This window comes from Acyrthosiphon pisum, chromosome A2, assembly GCF_005508785.2.
Source record: "Acyrthosiphon pisum isolate AL4f chromosome A2, pea_aphid_22Mar2018_4r6ur, whole genome shotgun sequence".
Taxonomy (NCBI): Eukaryota; Metazoa; Arthropoda; class Insecta; order Hemiptera; family Aphididae; genus Acyrthosiphon; species Acyrthosiphon pisum.
Window position 1 is genome coordinate 84,987,445 of NC_042495.1, and position 17,600 is coordinate 85,005,044.

The window sequence follows — 17,600 nt, forward strand, 5'->3', positions numbered from 1 at the left end:
TTATACAGTATACACAATAAGATGTATATTACATTAGTACCTCAATAGTCAATGTAAATATTTATCAATATAACACACAAGAATGGTATTAAGATTGTAAGGAAAATAACGTGTGTGTATTTTTTTGATTCGATTAATTACTTCACGTTTATTTCACATACGTAATAATTAGTTATACAGATACAATTCGGTGATGTGTAATACAGTATTTCTTTAATAAATATTATACTCTTGCGAGTGCACATAGAAAATATTTTAATTCAGGGTTTACATAAATACGGGGGGAATGCGAACATTTATAACTTACGGTTACAGTTCGTGTTTTGTGGAAGTTGGCTGGGCTCGTGTGGCGCGTGTATCCACGGACAACGGCGCAGTCATTGGCACGGTAAAATATTATTACCGGCGTGAAAGGCTTAGCAGAGGTGGTCAGCAGTGACTGAGCTCGGACGGCGGTATGCTGATAAATTGACTTGATCTATGCCGGATCGGGTTGGACGCTGGTAGTCTGGCTGGCAACTGTCGTACGTCTGTTCAATCGGTAGCTGGTGACTCTGCTCTGACGGCGGCACTCTGCGACGGTGGACACGTATTGACTGATAGGGACTCGCTACGCACTGCGATGGTGGTGGAGTATACCCGAATCTTGTATTACATTTTCATATCTTAGATTTAAAAAGAAAAATTTTTATGAATTTCTAACTCGAAATAATTTGCAAATTTTCGTGATTTTTCCATATTTTGTCATTTTTGAACTTTAAATGCTTATAAAAAAAAAATGTGACTAACGATTTTTAATATTTTTCATCTGCCTTTGAAACAATATATTAGGAGCCTTCTATTAAATTTTCAAGCTTTTTTATCCAACAAATAAAATTTTATTGATATTTTTAGAAAAAAAAAGAAAAAAAAAAGAAAATTAAAATGTCCGTACAGAGCTCAAAATAAATCAAAATATTTTGAAAATTTTATGGTGTATAGAAAATGTTAAGATAAACATTTAGTCAAAATTTCATGTATCTACGGTCATTTTTTTTAAAGTTACGCCAAAAACCAAATTCAATTTTGTGAAAAATCGATTTTGCGTAAAAATTCCCGTTTTTCGTTAATTTTTCTTTTGTTTTTCCCGGCGCTTTTGAAAACTACTGGGAAATTTAAATTTTGACCTCCTCAATGCACCAACGATATTCACTTTCCAATCGAACAAGATACTGAAGTTGAAAATCGTAGCATTATTTCGACTACTTATCGTGTACACAGACACAAAAAAAAAAAATAAAAAAAAACACACATCATTGTAAAATCAATACATTCATCGTTCCACTCAGAATCTGAAAACTAAAAAAAAAAAATAGAACATAATCTATAATATAAAAATGAATCGCAAAATGTGTTGGTAACCGCATGCGAGAATTACGGGTTTTGCCACCAGAACATTCAAGCCCCTGCGGTTATTGCTTGTTTTCATACTAGGTACCTACAACTTCAAAAAAAGAATTTCGATTGATTAGATTATCAATTTTTTTCATTATTATATTATTATAATATGATGAAATGTCTGTAGGTTTTTATACTGTTACTTTATTGAAATGAAATAGCAGTACATAATATTAAATTATTGATGACAAAATAATTTTTGTATTTTAGATTTTGAGTGGAAAAAGTCTGCGCACGCCTATGGTTATACCTATATAGGCAGTCCTGTAAAGTATTTAAGTAAAAGTATTCAAATACTTTTTTAAGTATTGAATAATTTTTTTAATACTTTCAGCATGAAGTATTTTGAACAGTATTTTAAATACTTTTTTTTGTATTAAATACTTTTTGGTATTGAATACTTTGGTTTTTTATTTCGAACATTTTATTTTCATTTGAAATTCGGGATCAATCCCCCCCCAGGACCAAAAAAAAAAATTGTGATATTGATGAATTTCTTATTATTAATCATCCGTGTATACACAAACATACGTTATAATAATTTGACTATTGAGTATAACACTATACTTTACCAACAACGAAAAAAGATTTCATAACGAAATTGTGGGTGCCGTATATCAATCAAAATAGACATTTGATCGTACACAGTCAGTTAGTTGCGTGCGGACATTAATACATCTTAATACGACCAAAAATGAAAAGTTAGAAAAACATTAAAACACAATACCAATCTCCATTACTGACTGCCGCCGACTCGGCGCACGTCGACAATGTCATATAAAATGGATTTTCTTATTTACTATTTTAGATTCTGAGCGGAGCGAGAAAGCTATTGTTTTTATAATGGTGTTTATTTTTTTTTTATATATCCTGTTCCTGTATACAAAATTTCTTCCAGAAGGAGTGCTTCGATTTCAACATATTATAGTACCTTATCTTTTAGCAAATTGGATCAAGATGGTACTTTAGAGAGGTTATTTTCTGATTTTCTCCATAGTTATTTAATACCACTGGAAAAACCACCGAAAAATTACGAAAAAACGCTAAAAATGGGATTTTAATTTCTAACGCTTTGTTTATCACCATAGAAACGAATAAAAAATTATAATATTATAATATTAATTCAACTTACATGATAAAATAATTAATAACTATATAAAATATCCAGAGTGACAAACCGTCCTCACTCAAAATAATTTTTCTTATACAATGATATTTTATCATTGAATTCAAGTATAATACAACCCATTATACATAATGACCCCCTTGTAACCTGTGATTGTTAGGAAAATGGGTAGTTTTAAAGAGAAGGTTTTAGTGTTAGTTATTTTTTTTGAACGCAATTCGTGTGCACCGCTGTATAATTACGTCGCTGGTATATGTTTGTACAAAACAATAGTTTGATAATATTATTTTAGATATTGCATGTAATCAATTTAATGTCAATACATAACAATACAATATATTAATATAAATACCTACGTATCAGCTTTTATATATTGAACATTAGCCGAATTGACCATTTGGCATGTAATATGTGTTTATTAAATACAATGGTACCTCAGAAGTGTAGGTTAAAAAACATCGTTTAAGATATTACCCATAGTAATATTGGTTTAAAAAGTACATTATTGGTAACCACTAAGGCACTAATAGGTATCACTAATGGCCACAGACAATTGCGATGGACGGAAAACTTTAAACTGGCATATCATAATAATATAATATTATTATTATATTATTGTTTATCGAGTAACTACCTACCTATATAATATACTATATTGAGCATTAGGTAAATTCTAAACTTGTATAGTGACCAGTGACCACATTATGTACAAGTGTTTAATGTACAACGCGACTTCAATACATTATTAACTATTTTTATAATTGTATTATTAAATTGGTGTTAATTTTTTTTCATATGTAAATTGTAAATTGTAAATATATTATACTTTTGATTTGTAAATATTATAATATTACGTACGTATACGTACCTATATATAAGTAGGTACCTAGATATTATATATTATAATTTGATGCGTAGGCATACTTTAATTTTCGAGACATCTTGTTATTCCTTGCTTATAGTAAGTGTAAAATATTTATTTTATTTTATCTAAACCATCCAAAATTATATATATATCTGAATACCTACATTATATCAATTGAGCACATAAGAAAAACGATATATAATGTGTTTGATAAATTTTTTTAGTATCCTGGCACTTGGCAGTATTATTTGTTAATTTTCGATTGTTTGTCACTGAAACTTACCTAATAATACCTAGTACATACTAACATTTAGATTTAAGACATCCAGTTTATAAATCGGAAATATTGTGCTGCTTTTTGGCTGTTTATTACACCCAGGTACTAATATATTTTATTGGATTAGAAAACGATATAGATATATATATAGAGATATATATATATATATGTACGATGTACCGATTCAATTAATTTGATTAATTCAGTCATTTCAGTTTACACGATGGCTACAAACGAAAAGTATCTAAATATAAGTAAGTGTAATTTAAAATCTAACATGTTATGTATTTAGTTTACATATATTATGGTTAACAAACTTAACGAAGTACTAATAAGTGTAGGTATATTCAAACAAATGTACCTAATCAATTAAATTATTTATTTACCAAATAATAATTATATAATAGGAATATTATATTATGTAATATACCTAATACCTACTCGTACATGGTACATTATAGGTAGGTACATAGGTCAGGACAATATTCATGAATATAAATCAAAATTTAAACTTTCAGTTTGAGATTTATTTATTATAGTTACTAGTTGGGTATCTTTGTAAAATATTATTTTTGAACACTTTTATTTTTAATGTTTAAAACTATTCATGTATAGTTTATACTTTCATATTTATTAAATTTTCCAAAACATTCCATTGTTAGGTTGTAAAAAACAACAGTTGAATTTATACTATAAAGTATAAACCTATTAGTGTAGGTACCTAAATCCATCATCATATTATATATTTTAGTTATACGTGTAATGTACGCCTATAAAATTTCGGGCTATAGGTAGATATGATTAATATTATATAGGTACCTACTAGCTGCCCCGCCTGGCATTGCTCATGCCAAAATTATTATTATTATTAGTGTAACTGTTGAGTGTAGACTGTAACCTGCAGTGCCCACTGGCAGCCCTATAAATAACAGATTATTATTTTTTCTTGAACTGAAAAAAATGTATGTGTGAGCTATCCCTTTGCTTAATAATATGTATGGGTTGCCGGGTTGAAATAGGCTTACAACCTTCTCCACGATTATTAAAAAAAAACTCAATGGCTATCGGATGAGTGGTTTCCGAAATCATTGGCATCAAAGATTCTCATTTTCACATATTTTACAGATATGTATAGATATTGTCTAGGTATAGACGTACCTCGACGTATATTAGTATGGTGCATTGTACCTATACGGTATACCTATTATTTTATTCATTTTTTAGGTATTCAACCGTCGAAACTTCCACGGACTTCTAAAGCCACATTTGAGGTACGTATATTAACTTAATTGTATTAATATATGTATATTTATTTAAATACCTACGTTACAACAATAGACGCATGACAACGACAAACCAAAACTAGGCATTGACTTCAGAAAGAAGTTCTATGCACGTCCTTATATATTCTTATCGTTTTATTGGCATTTGGAATATAATATAGTGTTTATTATAATAGCGTGTTTATTATAGTTGCCCAGAGAAAACTTGAGTAATGCTGAACTCAGTGGAAAATCGACTTCCGATAGAACCAAACGCCGTGTGGCCCACGATGCGTGGTTTCCTCTGCCGGTAATTCCTAGGCTTGCAGTAGCTCCGGTACAGGTGGTTAATCAGCCGAATCCGATAAAAGAGCATGCCTTAAAGAAGGAAGACGTGTGTACCTATAAATTACTTATTAGTTATTATAAATAATAATTTATCCAATTTAATGCATACGATTTATTAAACATATTTTATCTATATTTATACACATAGGTATTACATAATACATATTTTAATGACCATATTAAGAATATAATATAATTACTACGTGTACCTATAGGTTAATTGTAATATGTAATATTGTACATTGTACTTGTAAATTGTAATGATTGTTTTTTTGAGAACAATAACATTAAAATAATACATATTTATCACTCGGCTCAGAATCTAGTAGGTATTAATTTTATATTATAATAATATGATGGCAGTTGGTGCAGTTGGCATGTGGCTAATATTGTAACCTAATATTGTATAAACGAAATAATCTGAATTTTGGTGTTTATACTTACCTAACTAGGTACCTACAGTGTACCGATTTGTTACAAAAATTAATAAATGTAAGTACCCTTATATTATAATAGCATCAAATATACCTCAACTCTTATTTATCAATATGAGATTAAACTTTTAACTCTTCAGACTCCAATTTATGGGATTTTTTTAATAAAACAGAGCTATTCTCCTGCAGTCTGTGGTGAGACATGTGCACTGTCTCATTTCCGGTGGCTATTAAATTAATTAATATTATTGAACCAGTAAACCTATTCAGCATTAATATTTAATTTTATTCAGTATTTTTGTAATTAATGTAGGTAGGTATTCCTATATTATACTCTGCTCTGGCCTTAAATGTTTAAAGTTTATAGGTAGGTATACAGGTAAATTTGTATACCTTATGGCTTTATACGATAATGCAATAACAGTAGGTAAATGGAATCATAGTATATATAAATATATTACTATAATAGCTAATATTATGTTTTATGAAGGTAGGTACCTAGCTTAATGTGTGGTATAGACATAGGCGCACATTGTGGTGGTGGTGGTGGGGGAGGTGGGTGGTAAGCCCCCCAAAAACATAGGACATACAATTTTAAAATGCTATATTGCAATGGTCTGCTTGCCTTTAATATATTCAGCCCCCCCCCAACCTAGTCAAAAGTTGAAATTGCGCCTATGGGTGTAGATATCAGATATGTATAATATAGTATCTATAATAAAAAAAATATGCGAGAAGTGACCAATAAATAATAATAAACTAGATTTAGGTAGGTACCTATATGGTTTTTAATGAAAAATAAAATATTTATTTTTAATTTTTAGAGTTTCTCGCATAGAAAGTCCTGCAATGTAAGACAAATTAACGAGACGGTTGATTTGGATTCAAGAGCCCAACGAAGCAAATCGACAAGTTCTGGTATAATATAATAGAAGCAATATACTACATTAATAAGTATTTTAGTATTTAATTAAATATGATAAAAATTAAAGAAACTGGGGAAGTCTTAAGTCACTTAGCTGTATAGAATAAAGTTTCGATTTTCGAGTGTATACATACTACTTAGGTCCTAAATATGTACCTAGCTCGAAAGTATAAATCATAAATGTATAAATGTGTTAAAATTAATGATAAATCGTATAAGTACCTGTATGTAGGTAATATGGATAAGAAAAAAAAGTCTGTAAGTCTCTATTTCTAAGGAGTAAGGACAATACTGATATATATATATATTATACATTATACGCGTATATAATCATTCAATTATATACCTATATGAATATATGATACCTAATGGCTAATACATAGTATGTCAACTGGAAATAATATATCTTGACACAACTTTGTAATTGGTATCTACCTACCTATAATTTTAGTGTTTTTGTAATATCTATTTTCTAGGTGTTGATGACAGGGTTAAGGCTAACATAAGAGAGTTAGAATTTGACGAAAAAGGGACGAAAAAGAAGCAAAAAAAAGGCAATGTTGACAAGTCAAAATATAAAGACGTAAAACAAAGGGAAAAAGCACGCCCAAGTAAAGGTATATCGAAATTTGTTTCGAAATTCGCATTTTACATCTCATTCCCCGCAAAAACAATTTTGCTCTTATGGCCTTATGCATGTGTTATCGTCCAAAAGTGTATTTCCGAATATTGTATTATCTATCAAATAAATGATTATTATTTGCTGAATTTATTGGGGTTAAATATAAATGGTATTTCACATTATTTCAATTTGATGTCAAAGGCTAAAATATTCGTTAAATCGAAAATTTATTTTTGCAGTTAAGAAAATGATCATTAACATGCACATTGCGAATTTTGGGAATAATTAGACGCTAAATATTGGCATGAAAAAAAAAAATTGGAATATAGAATTATTTAACTTTTTTTGGGGGTAGACATTTTGAAAGAAATTCTTGATATGCCACATAGGTAAACCCAGTCCTGTAAAGAATACTTTTAAAAGTACTTGAGTAAATACACAAATACATTTTTTTTTAAGTATTTAAAATACTATTCAAATACTTTAATTGTATAGTATTACAAATAATACTCAAATACTTATGGTTTTTAAAGTGGGTTTCTAATTATCGTAATATAAACACATATGTAGTATCTAATAGTGTTATCTAATAGTTTAAAGGGAATATTGTTATTCAATAGGTATTTTTAGAAATCTGGTTTTCTTCGGGCTTCGGCTAACACAGAAATACAGAATATTAAATAAAACTATTATTCTAGTATTATTCTTATAATATTTTTCCAACCAATTATTTCGAATAAAAATAAAATGTTTGAAATAATAAACCAAAGTATTCAATACCAAAAAGTATTTAATACAAAAAAAAGTATTTAAAATATCGTTCAAAATACTTCATGCTGAAAATATTTAAAAAGTTATTCAATACCGTAAGAGCGCCGAGCGGGATACTTTTGCTCCAAATATATTTATTTTTTAGTTTAAACCTATACCATAGCTTCAATAACAAAGATAAAAATTACCTGTTCGCGTTGTTTTATATGTATAGATGTTGAGAGGTAAGAACAATTCAAATAAATCCGAATGTCATACTAAGTGACTTACTTACTTATTCCCAAAAATTTGAAGCAAAGTAAAATACATTGCAGGTTACGTTGCACAATGATTAAAATTACCTTACTTTAATGCATATAATAACTATTGGTGCAATGTTTAGTGCTTGTGTTTTAACTAATTTGAACCTATACATAATATAATTTAATAAAATAATTTTTTTTTTTTAGTTGATTAAAAGTAATTTTTCAATACATTTTCAATTAAATTTTAATCCCCTGGATTTTGGACAACTTTTTCGTCATGAGTTTTTGTGTTTTTGAAAACAACTCTTTTCGTGGCATACATCTTGGAGGTGAACTAATAGATTGATGTTCGAAATGTTTGAAAAAAATTGTAATATTAATAAGAACAATATAAAAAAGGTGGGTAAGTGGATGTCACTCTGCTGTACAGTAGGTTACTAGTGGGTCACTGTATAATGGATAGTATTAAATTTGAATTCAATGATATAATATCACTGTATAAAAAAAACGATTCTGAGTGGAGACGGTTTGTCAGTGTAGATATTAGACATACCTATTATAGGTATACTTATCTATAGTAGGTATTAAAAAAAAAATTGATCTATAATAGGTAAATCAATAGTAAATTCCAAATTAATCATATCACAATATCCATTAGGTAACGCGTTATACATCAACAACAAACCGTGGTCCTATCATAGATATATAATAGTATACTTTATAAGTTTCAAGTACCCACAAATAATATTATACAATCACAACAAAATAACTAAAATAGTTATTCCAGGTTTTTTAATATGTAATTTCTTCCAAATTTGAACTTAAAATGACTATAAAAATAATATGTGCTTATATATTTCTTAGAATTTTTGGTAACAGAATTAAATATTTAAGTGAAATCTTGTTTTAAATTTTCAATCCTTAGATACAAAAATTGAACATTTTATAAATTTTTAACTACAAAATAATTTATCAAATTAAAATTTGATCTTTAAATGCTTATAATAAATAAATGTGCCTATGTATTTTTAATATTTTTCAACTGCTATTGTAACAATGTATCAGGAGCCTTGTATTAAATTTTTACACTTTTTGGCTCGATAGATAAAACTTTATTGATATTTGTAGAAAAAAAAACTAAAAAAATTGAAAACTTACAATGTCCGTAAACAGCTCAAAAAGAGTCAAATTATTTTCAAAATTTTATCGTATATAGAAAATGCTAATATAAACATTCAGTTAAATTTTAAAGTTTCTACAGTCACTCGTTTTTTAATTACAACAAAATAAGATAATCGTTACGTAAGAAATCGAGTGAATATCAAATGTTGTAAAAATATGAATTTCAAACGCTCATAAAAATTTAATTTGAGTTTCTTATAGACATTTTTTTTTGATAAAGGTATATTATCCTATAAAGAATCTTGTATTACATTTTAAAATCTTAGTTCTTAAAAGAAAAATTTTTACGAATTATTAACTCAAAATAATTTGCTAATTTTCGTGATTTTTACATATTTTGTAAATTTTTGAACTTTAAATGCTAATTAAAAAAAAAAACTGTGCTTAAGGATTTTTAATATTTTTCAAATATCATTGTAAAAATATAGTAGGCGCCTTGTATTAAATTTTCAAGTATTTTTACTCTACAAATAAAGTTTTATTGACATTCATAGAAATAAAAACTAATTAAATTGGAAACTGAAATTGTCCGTAAACTGCTCAAAACAAATCAAAATATTTTGAAAATTTTATCATGTATAGAAAATGGAAATATAAACAACCAGTGAAAATTGCATGTATCTACGGTTATTTGTTTTAAAGTTACACCAAAAACCAAAATCGATTTTCCCGAAAACAGCTTTTGCGTAAAAATTCCCGTTTTTCCTTAATTTTTCTTTCGTTTTTCACGGCGCTTTTGAAAAACTATTGGAAATTTCAAATTTTGACCTCCCGAATGCACCAACTAGGTTCACTTTCCCATCAAACAAGGTACTGTCGAAGAAAATCGAAGCAGTTTGACTGCCCCAAACCGTGATGACAGACACAAAAATAAAAAAAATAAAAAAATACACATCATTGTAAAATCAATACATTCATCGTTCCACTCAGAATCTAAAAAACTATAATTTCTTATCTCAAAATCGTAATGTGCTACGATTGATATCAATAAATATTTTTTTTGGAGCAATGTTTAACCCCTGGAGCAAAGTATCCCGCCCTTACTAAAAGGTACTTAAACTCTTACTAAAAGGTACTTAAAAAAGTATTTGAATACTTTTACTCAAATACTTTTACTTAAATAATTTACAGGACTGGGTAAACCACATTTTGTATTTAGTATGGTAATGTCTTGAATCAAGTTTGTATCCCACTAATTTTTAATTCAGAGATAAAATTCTTCGATATGTAAAATTATTAAATTCACAACTCTGCCTATAGGTAATGAATAGTTTTTAAGTATATAGGTAATTATTATTATTTATTATCTACCCTTGTCGAATTTAAGTATTTTATACTTATTTATTACCGAGTATTACTTCTCTTACTAATTAAAAGTTATGTTTCTATCAAACACATTTTGGTTAGGTATTTAGTTTCAAATTATGACATCATTTTGAGATGGAAAATATGAATTATAACTTATAACTACATATAATTTGAATTTTTTTGTTTGTGGTCAAACTAAAAGTTAGTAATTAACTAACTAAATAATTTATCAACATAAATAAATAATCCAAGAATAATATAAATACTACATCTAATATGACTTAGAGTTTTTATTTTTGTAAAACCACTTTTGAGGATTATTATCCTAAGTATAAACATTTTTATAGATACCTAACTCAGAAACTACTAATTAAAATTTTTATTTAGATACATTAAAATTTAAAGGAAACTATCCGCTAAATAATTTGCAGTAAAAAAGGGTGGGGGGGGGGGTTTCATTTGAAAAGTAGAAGTTTGTATTGCACGGGACACTTTAAATAGTACAAAAATATCAGAAATTTGAAAATATGGTCTTTAGGTAGATATAATCAAAAAATTAAAAATTAGAATTTAAATAAACATTATATTTAAGGGAAAATGGGTGTGAGCGTGCTTAAAGAATCACCCTGCATAACTTAAGTAGTAAGTAGTGTAATTTGTAAGTAGGTTTAAATGTTTAATGATATTTAATTAGAATTTAGATTAACAGTCATCTATTTTACTTATTGTGTCGTGTAATACAGATTGTACATTTTCTAAAATAATAAAAAAAATTAAAAAAGCAGGTAAGTGGATGTCGCTCTGCTGTACAGTAGATTACAAGTGGGTCATTGTATAATGGTTGTATTAGACTTGAATTTAATGATATAATATCATTGTACAAGAAAAACAATTCTGAGCGGAGACGGTTTGTCAGTCTAGATATTTTATATTTTGTTATTATTTATTTTACCATGTAAGTTGAATTAATATTAAAATATTATAATTTTTTATTCGTTTCTATGGTGATAAACAAAGCGTTAGAAATTAAAATCCCATTTTTAGCGTTTTTTCGTAATTTTCCAGTGGTTTTTCCCGTGGTATTAAATAATTATTGAGAAAATCGAAAAATGACCTCTCTAAAGTACCATCTTGATCCAATTTTCTAAAAGATAAGGTATTATATGTTGAAATCGAAATTCTCCTTCTGGAAGAAATTTTGTATACAGGATATAAAAATAAAAAAAAAATAAGCACCATTGTAAAAACAATAGCTTCCTCGCTCCGTTCAGAATCTAAAAGATTTATTCTTAAATTAATTAATTAATTTCTATTGTAATTATATACTTATATAGAAACATGCTCCAAAACATCTGCAGGCAGTTGATTTAAAAAAAATTGAATATTTAAAATTAAATTTAAATACACAGATAAGGTTAAATACATTGTCAAATACTTGTCTTAGGTTTAATAATATGCATAGGTATTTAAAGTTTTTTTAAAGTATTTTTGCCATTGCCAGTATTTTATTATGTACATACCTATATTATGTAAAATATAATACAATATATTCTTTTAGGTTTGGCCTAATGTGGACACAAAAAGAAATTTGTTGGCCCAAAGGTATCAACAAACTATACAATCAGGCATTAGCCATATGACAATATTGTCCCATCAGATTTAAGTTTCAGTTGAAAATCACTGTATGTTTATGCAAATAAAGTATAAATTGTTAACTAAAATAAAAATTTATATTCTGCATATTTGTACATATTATTCTATTCTGCCGTGCACATTTAGATAAATATATTTCTTTAATTACTAGTGTGGTTGAGCTAAACCGTCGGTACTCGGTACTAAATATTATTATATATTATATGAAAAGCAAATTTAAAAATCTGATTATTGACTATTGACTAGTTACAGTGACAAGAAAAATATAATTATTTAATCTCTTTTTAGTATTATAGTAATTCATTTTTATTGAGATAGTGTAAGAAAAAAAAATTATTAAAATTTTTAAAAAAAGAATTCTAAATATATAGATACATCAATTCAAAATTGAACGTTCAAGAGGACAGCACACATGTGCAATATCCCAGTGATACATATCAGACTCAGACCCTGATACTAGTCTCTAGAGAAATCTTGTTTTGGTACATATCAAATTTATCTTTTTTTAGAAACCTTTTAATGTGAGATCAAAATATTTCAGTGATTTACTAAGTACAGCATAACTTCGATTATCCAAATGTCAATCAACCGGACGAGAAAAAAAATGTTTGGTCTTTTAATAACTCGTAAATCGTAATCGTATTTTGTCGTTCCTCAGAATCGTAATAGATATTATAGGTATTCTTCCGATAAGAATAGGTATTCTTAGTAAGTCAGTTGTTGTCTAATCTTTTGTACAGTTTAGTCTGTCAATCGTTATAACGTCATATAAATATGTAATAATATGTCAATCATCCGGATATTTGCTTATACAGACCACTCTTGACATTAATTAATCTGGATAATCGGAGTTCTACTGTAGTACATATTTTTTAGCTAGATAATAAATAACAATAAAATTATAAATTTAATATTCCCTAGTTTCAAAAAAACAATTGATATCCAATTAATTTTTTAACATAAACCTTTCTGAAACTAAGTAGTTAATATGAGATTTGTTTTTTATAATGTTTGCTTTACAGTAATCCATCATTTCCAATTCGTCTTTAACTTCAATTGTCAGTTTTTCCAATAACATAACCATTGGCTTAATTTGTTCTTCAACTACCCTGTAAAATTATATTCAAACAGTTAATAACAAAATACATTTTAAAGTTTACAGTTTATAATTTACCGCTGTTGTAAATCAAGCTTTTCATTAGTTTTTTCAGTAAAATTTTTCCAGTAGTTCAACTCTCGATTCATTTGATCGATATTTTCTTGCATATTGTTAATAAGTTTACTTAATGGATTTGCAGACTTTGTTATGCCTTGAATGAATTGCCTGATTGTATCCATTTCTTTAGTTAACATCTCTTGATCTTTAACATTTTTTCCTTCCCATTCCTAAAATAAAAAAAGTTAAGATATATGATAATTTTTCTAATCTTTCATAGCTGGTAATTCACTATAATTTTAGAGGGGGCTAATATTTAAAAAATATTTTATTGCATACATAGGCTTGCACAGGATTTTGTGTCTGATACAGCACATATTTTTAACTGGCCTGACAGAACAATTAACTGCTCACATTGCTCAATGATTTTCCCAACTATGGCATAGCCAGAAGGTGCACGAGGTAAGTTTATGTAATCATTCGATTATAGTATGATAGAGTATTAAGAGACTGTCAGCGCAATATTTGTTTATTCACTCTGGCTCACACGCAACATTTACAAAATGTATTTACGCAAAATCATTTTTTCTATGTGTTTGAGTAATCTTAGAGTAAAGTCACCCATGAAAAAAAAGATAGAGAATAATACTTTTGAGGGAATGACATATCGATTTGTCTAAATATTGCCTCAAAACAATTTAAACATCATTTAAATTTACAACATTTTTTTTATTTTTTTGAAAGTTTTTGAATGGCAATGAGTCAAAGTTTCAATTAAAATTATTGAATTTTTCAACAATCATACTAGAATTTTATGAATTATTATGAAATTTTAAGTATTTTTAAAAAAATTAAATTTAAATAATTTAATAATATCTGCAAATCTACGGATACAAAAAAAATACTTAAAATTTCATAACAATTCATAAAATTCTATTATGATTGTTGAAAAATCATATCACCATCACCCAATTTTTGTCTATGGTACTAGAACCAATATAATTCAAATAATATTTTTACATACTATTTTTGAAGAGTCTGTCTTCTTTTTAATATTAAATTCCATTTGTGTTTGAAGTATTTGTGATACAAGATGACCTTGTCCATCTTCCTAAAGATAATATAAATTCAATTATTATTAGAAAATTAATTAGCCATAATTATAAAAATAGTAACGTTACCTGGGTATAAGAATCATAAGTTGACTTATTGTCATTTAATACTTCAATTGTAACAATATTGTCATCAATGTCATTTATTTTGTCATTGTTTTTTGAAAAAAAACTGTCTGAATGTTTAGGAATCCTAAAATCACAACAAATTAAATTTAACAAAACAAGACATATTACCTAATTAATCAACATTTTATTATTATATACTCTGTAAATGTATTTGATTGAGGACGACGATTAGGCGCTGGTGGTCTTGAACTTTTTGGCCTTAATGGTTTACTAATATTATGAGTTTCACTTAATTTCCGTAGTGGATTCTCTTCTGGATTAGTTTTTTCTATTGATTCAGAAGTTTTTTTTTCTGTTTTGGATTTGATTGCTGATTGTAATTTGTTTTCAATTGGTTCTCTAAATCATACAGTAATATTTTAGCAACAATGTATGTAAATATAAAGAAAAGGTTTCTAAATTACTCAGTTTTAACAGAGCTATCCACAATATTCTTTATTTCTTCATCAACTGGTTTTACACTGAATTCTCCATCATATTTTGTTGTTGTATCCATCTCCATACTAACGGGTTCATCGTTTTTAACCACTGACGATTCCAAACTATCAGATTTTTGTATTTTTTTTTGGGAATCATGATCAATATTTTCTTTTACTTTTTTTTCTAGTGATTTGGTTTTTTCTAGAGATTTGGTTTTTTCCAACAGTTTTGATTTATTTTGATTATTAATTTTTGTAGTTTCTGGTTTTTTAGTTTTTTTATTAGGTGAAATTTGTTCTTTAACCTCTTTATTCTAGATAAAAGTATATTTAGGTAATAATTGTTATCATATATAATAACAGGCACAACTAGAGAGGGAAAGGGTAAGGAGCTAAGAAGAAGAAAAGTACCACCGAACATTTAAGATTCTAGTTTTTGTTTTTTCATTGGTTAGTGATTAATAATCCTATGTCCACAATAGCATAAAACCGAACATTTTTTGTCTAGTTGCCCCTATAGTCATTAAGGGAACATTACAGTTATATTTGTAGTATCTGTCTTACAAGTGCATAACATAGTACATATTCAACTCAGTAGATCACATTTATCTCTGTTAGTTTAAAAATGTGAGTGAATTGACCTCTTATAAAATTTAAAGGTATGATTATTATTTATTATCTATACAATGATATAGGCTTTTTATTATATTTTAATTTTAAAGCGAGTTATGAGTATTTCAAGATGTACAAACAATTTACAATTTTAAAATACTCATAATTTGTTTTAAAATTAAAATATAATGCTTATTACTGTTAATTTGTTATCTAATTTGTTATCTAATCGTTATTACCTACATATTATGTATTATTGTTTAACTGCCGATTGGCGTAAAATATATATATAAATAAATAAATAAATAATAAAAAGCCTATGTCATTGCCAAGATAATAATCTTACTTTTACATTTTATAAGAGGTAAATTTTTTTAATTAATGGAGTTAAATGTGCTCTGCTCAGAGTACAATTTGGTATGTTATGCACTTGTAAGACGGAGACAACAAATGCTACTGTTATGTCCCCTTAAGAGGAAGTCAGTGCACTATTTGTTTTCTCTCTCTAACCCACGCTCAATATATCAAATTTACGTTTAGCAGTACCAACAATATGTTGTTACTTTTTGTAATACAGTGAATTCATCTACAATCAAACTTTAAGTCAAGAATGTTACATGTGTCGCTATACTATCTATTTTACAATATTTTAATTTTTATGTAAAATACTACAAATTAAAAGTTCTTATAAATTGCATAGAAATTAAAATATCTTGAAAAAGCAAACATAAGGACACAGTTAATGTTCTTAACTTAAAGTTAGGTTCTGACCAATGTAAATTTGCTATTTTACGCATGGGCCAGAGAGAGAAATCCAATGGTACACTTATATCATCTTTAATAATAATATATATTTTACTTTTGTTTCTATTCCAAAAACAATCGCTATAAGCAACTCCAAAGTCTTTGTTACTTCAAGTCCTGCAACAATTTTAGAGGGTCTTGCTGATATTGTTTTATTTGTTGTTGATTCTGGAAGCAAAAGATTGTTATTTAAAATATAATATTATGTAATTAAGGAAGCAAAGTAGGTACCTATAATATACATATTAGTTATTTGAGAATGCAGTATGGTAATAATTAAAATACGAGTAGAGTACATTTTTTTCTCACTATGTTTTCTTATATGGAGAGGTGCTCAGAAGCATTTTAAAAATATTTAGTAGTTATACATTGAATACACAACTACTGTATTTTTCTACTTTGATGATAAAATATATTAGCTGATTCTTAATTTTAATGAAAATACATTTATTTTAATACTTCTTATACAACTTACGAATGGCAGTTATAAGCTTTTCTAAAAATTTGATTTTAGTTTCTTTAGTAGTAACATTTGTAGATATAATTTCTTCATCAGTGAAAACATCTGTTAAATAACCAGTACTTTGGATAACCTGAAATGTTAAAATAATCTATTAAAATACTTTAAATTCCTCAACAATAGGTATTACATTATCACTGTGAGGCATCATGGGGTCTTGGTACACATATACACACCAGTACTCACTGAGGAAAGTGTACCAATCCCCATGCAAGCCCAATCTCAAATATGTAAATATTTTCTTAAATAAACGATGCTGCATGAGGGCTAAGCAATGTGCAAACAGTACGGCCAAGGTATTACATTATTCAATATTTCTCTAATATGATATCTTGTTGTTTAGTGCTTTTTTGTGCATTGTTTTATTTATAAAAAATACAATACTATGTATAT

At 27.3% G+C, this 17,600-nt stretch overlaps 2 protein-coding genes across 5 annotated transcripts in view; one reads left to right on the forward strand and one right to left on the reverse strand.

Annotated features, from left to right (window-relative positions):
• Positions 1-2,682: 2,682 nt before the first annotated feature.
• LOC100570422 lies at positions 2,683-12,544 on the forward strand. Of its 4 annotated transcripts, none has more exons than XM_003243257.4 (8): positions 2,683-3,524; positions 3,653-3,807; positions 3,912-3,959; positions 4,930-4,976; positions 5,179-5,361; positions 6,574-6,667; positions 7,151-7,291; positions 12,361-12,544. In XM_003243257.4, exons 3-8 carry the CDS (start codon positions 3,929-3,931, stop codon positions 12,369-12,371), a joined length of 507 nt encoding a protein of 168 aa, XP_003243305.1. In that variant the 5' UTR covers positions 2,683-3,524; positions 3,653-3,807; positions 3,912-3,928; the 3' UTR covers positions 12,372-12,544. The 4 variants fall into 4 exon arrangements, with proteins under 4 accessions (XP_003243305.1, XP_016658469.1, XP_008181246.1 ...); XM_008183024.3 differs by having other exon boundaries at positions 3,378-3,524; positions 3,921-3,959; XM_016802979.2 differs by having other exon boundaries at positions 3,399-3,417.
• A 405-nt stretch (positions 12,545-12,949) lies between these two features.
• LOC100570328 (TRAF3-interacting protein 1) overlaps positions 12,950-17,600 on the reverse strand; it is a 5,524-nt gene continuing 873 nt past the window's right edge. The window contains exons 2-9 of the mRNA XM_008183020.3: positions 17,163-17,280; positions 16,743-16,855; positions 15,257-15,585; positions 14,991-15,191; positions 14,793-14,916; positions 14,636-14,722; positions 13,630-13,841; positions 12,950-13,564 (exon numbers count right to left, since the gene is read on the reverse strand). Of these exons, the coding sequence (XP_008181242.1) occupies positions 13,402-13,564; positions 13,630-13,841; positions 14,636-14,722; positions 14,793-14,916; positions 14,991-15,191; positions 15,257-15,585; positions 16,743-16,855; positions 17,163-17,280 (1,347 nt within the window). The 3' untranslated portion in view covers positions 12,950-13,401. The remainder of the gene's footprint in view (positions 13,565-13,629; positions 13,842-14,635; positions 14,723-14,792; positions 14,917-14,990; positions 15,192-15,256; positions 15,586-16,742; positions 16,856-17,162; positions 17,281-17,600) is intronic.

What these genes read in the sequence shown, in the direction of transcription:
- LOC100570422 (XM_003243257.4), top strand. Translation starts at nt 3,929, where the DNA reads ATGGCTACAAACGAAAAGTATCTAAATATAA. An exon ending in CTTCTAAAGCCACATTTGAG is followed by an intron (nt 4,977 to 5,178) that starts GTACGTATATTA and finishes TGTTTATTATAG; the next exon opens with TTGCCCAGAGAAAACTTGAG. An exon ending in ATGCCTTAAAGAAGGAAGAC is followed by an intron (nt 5,362 to 6,573) that starts GTGTGTACCTAT and finishes TTTAATTTTTAG; the next exon opens with AGTTTCTCGCATAGAAAGTC.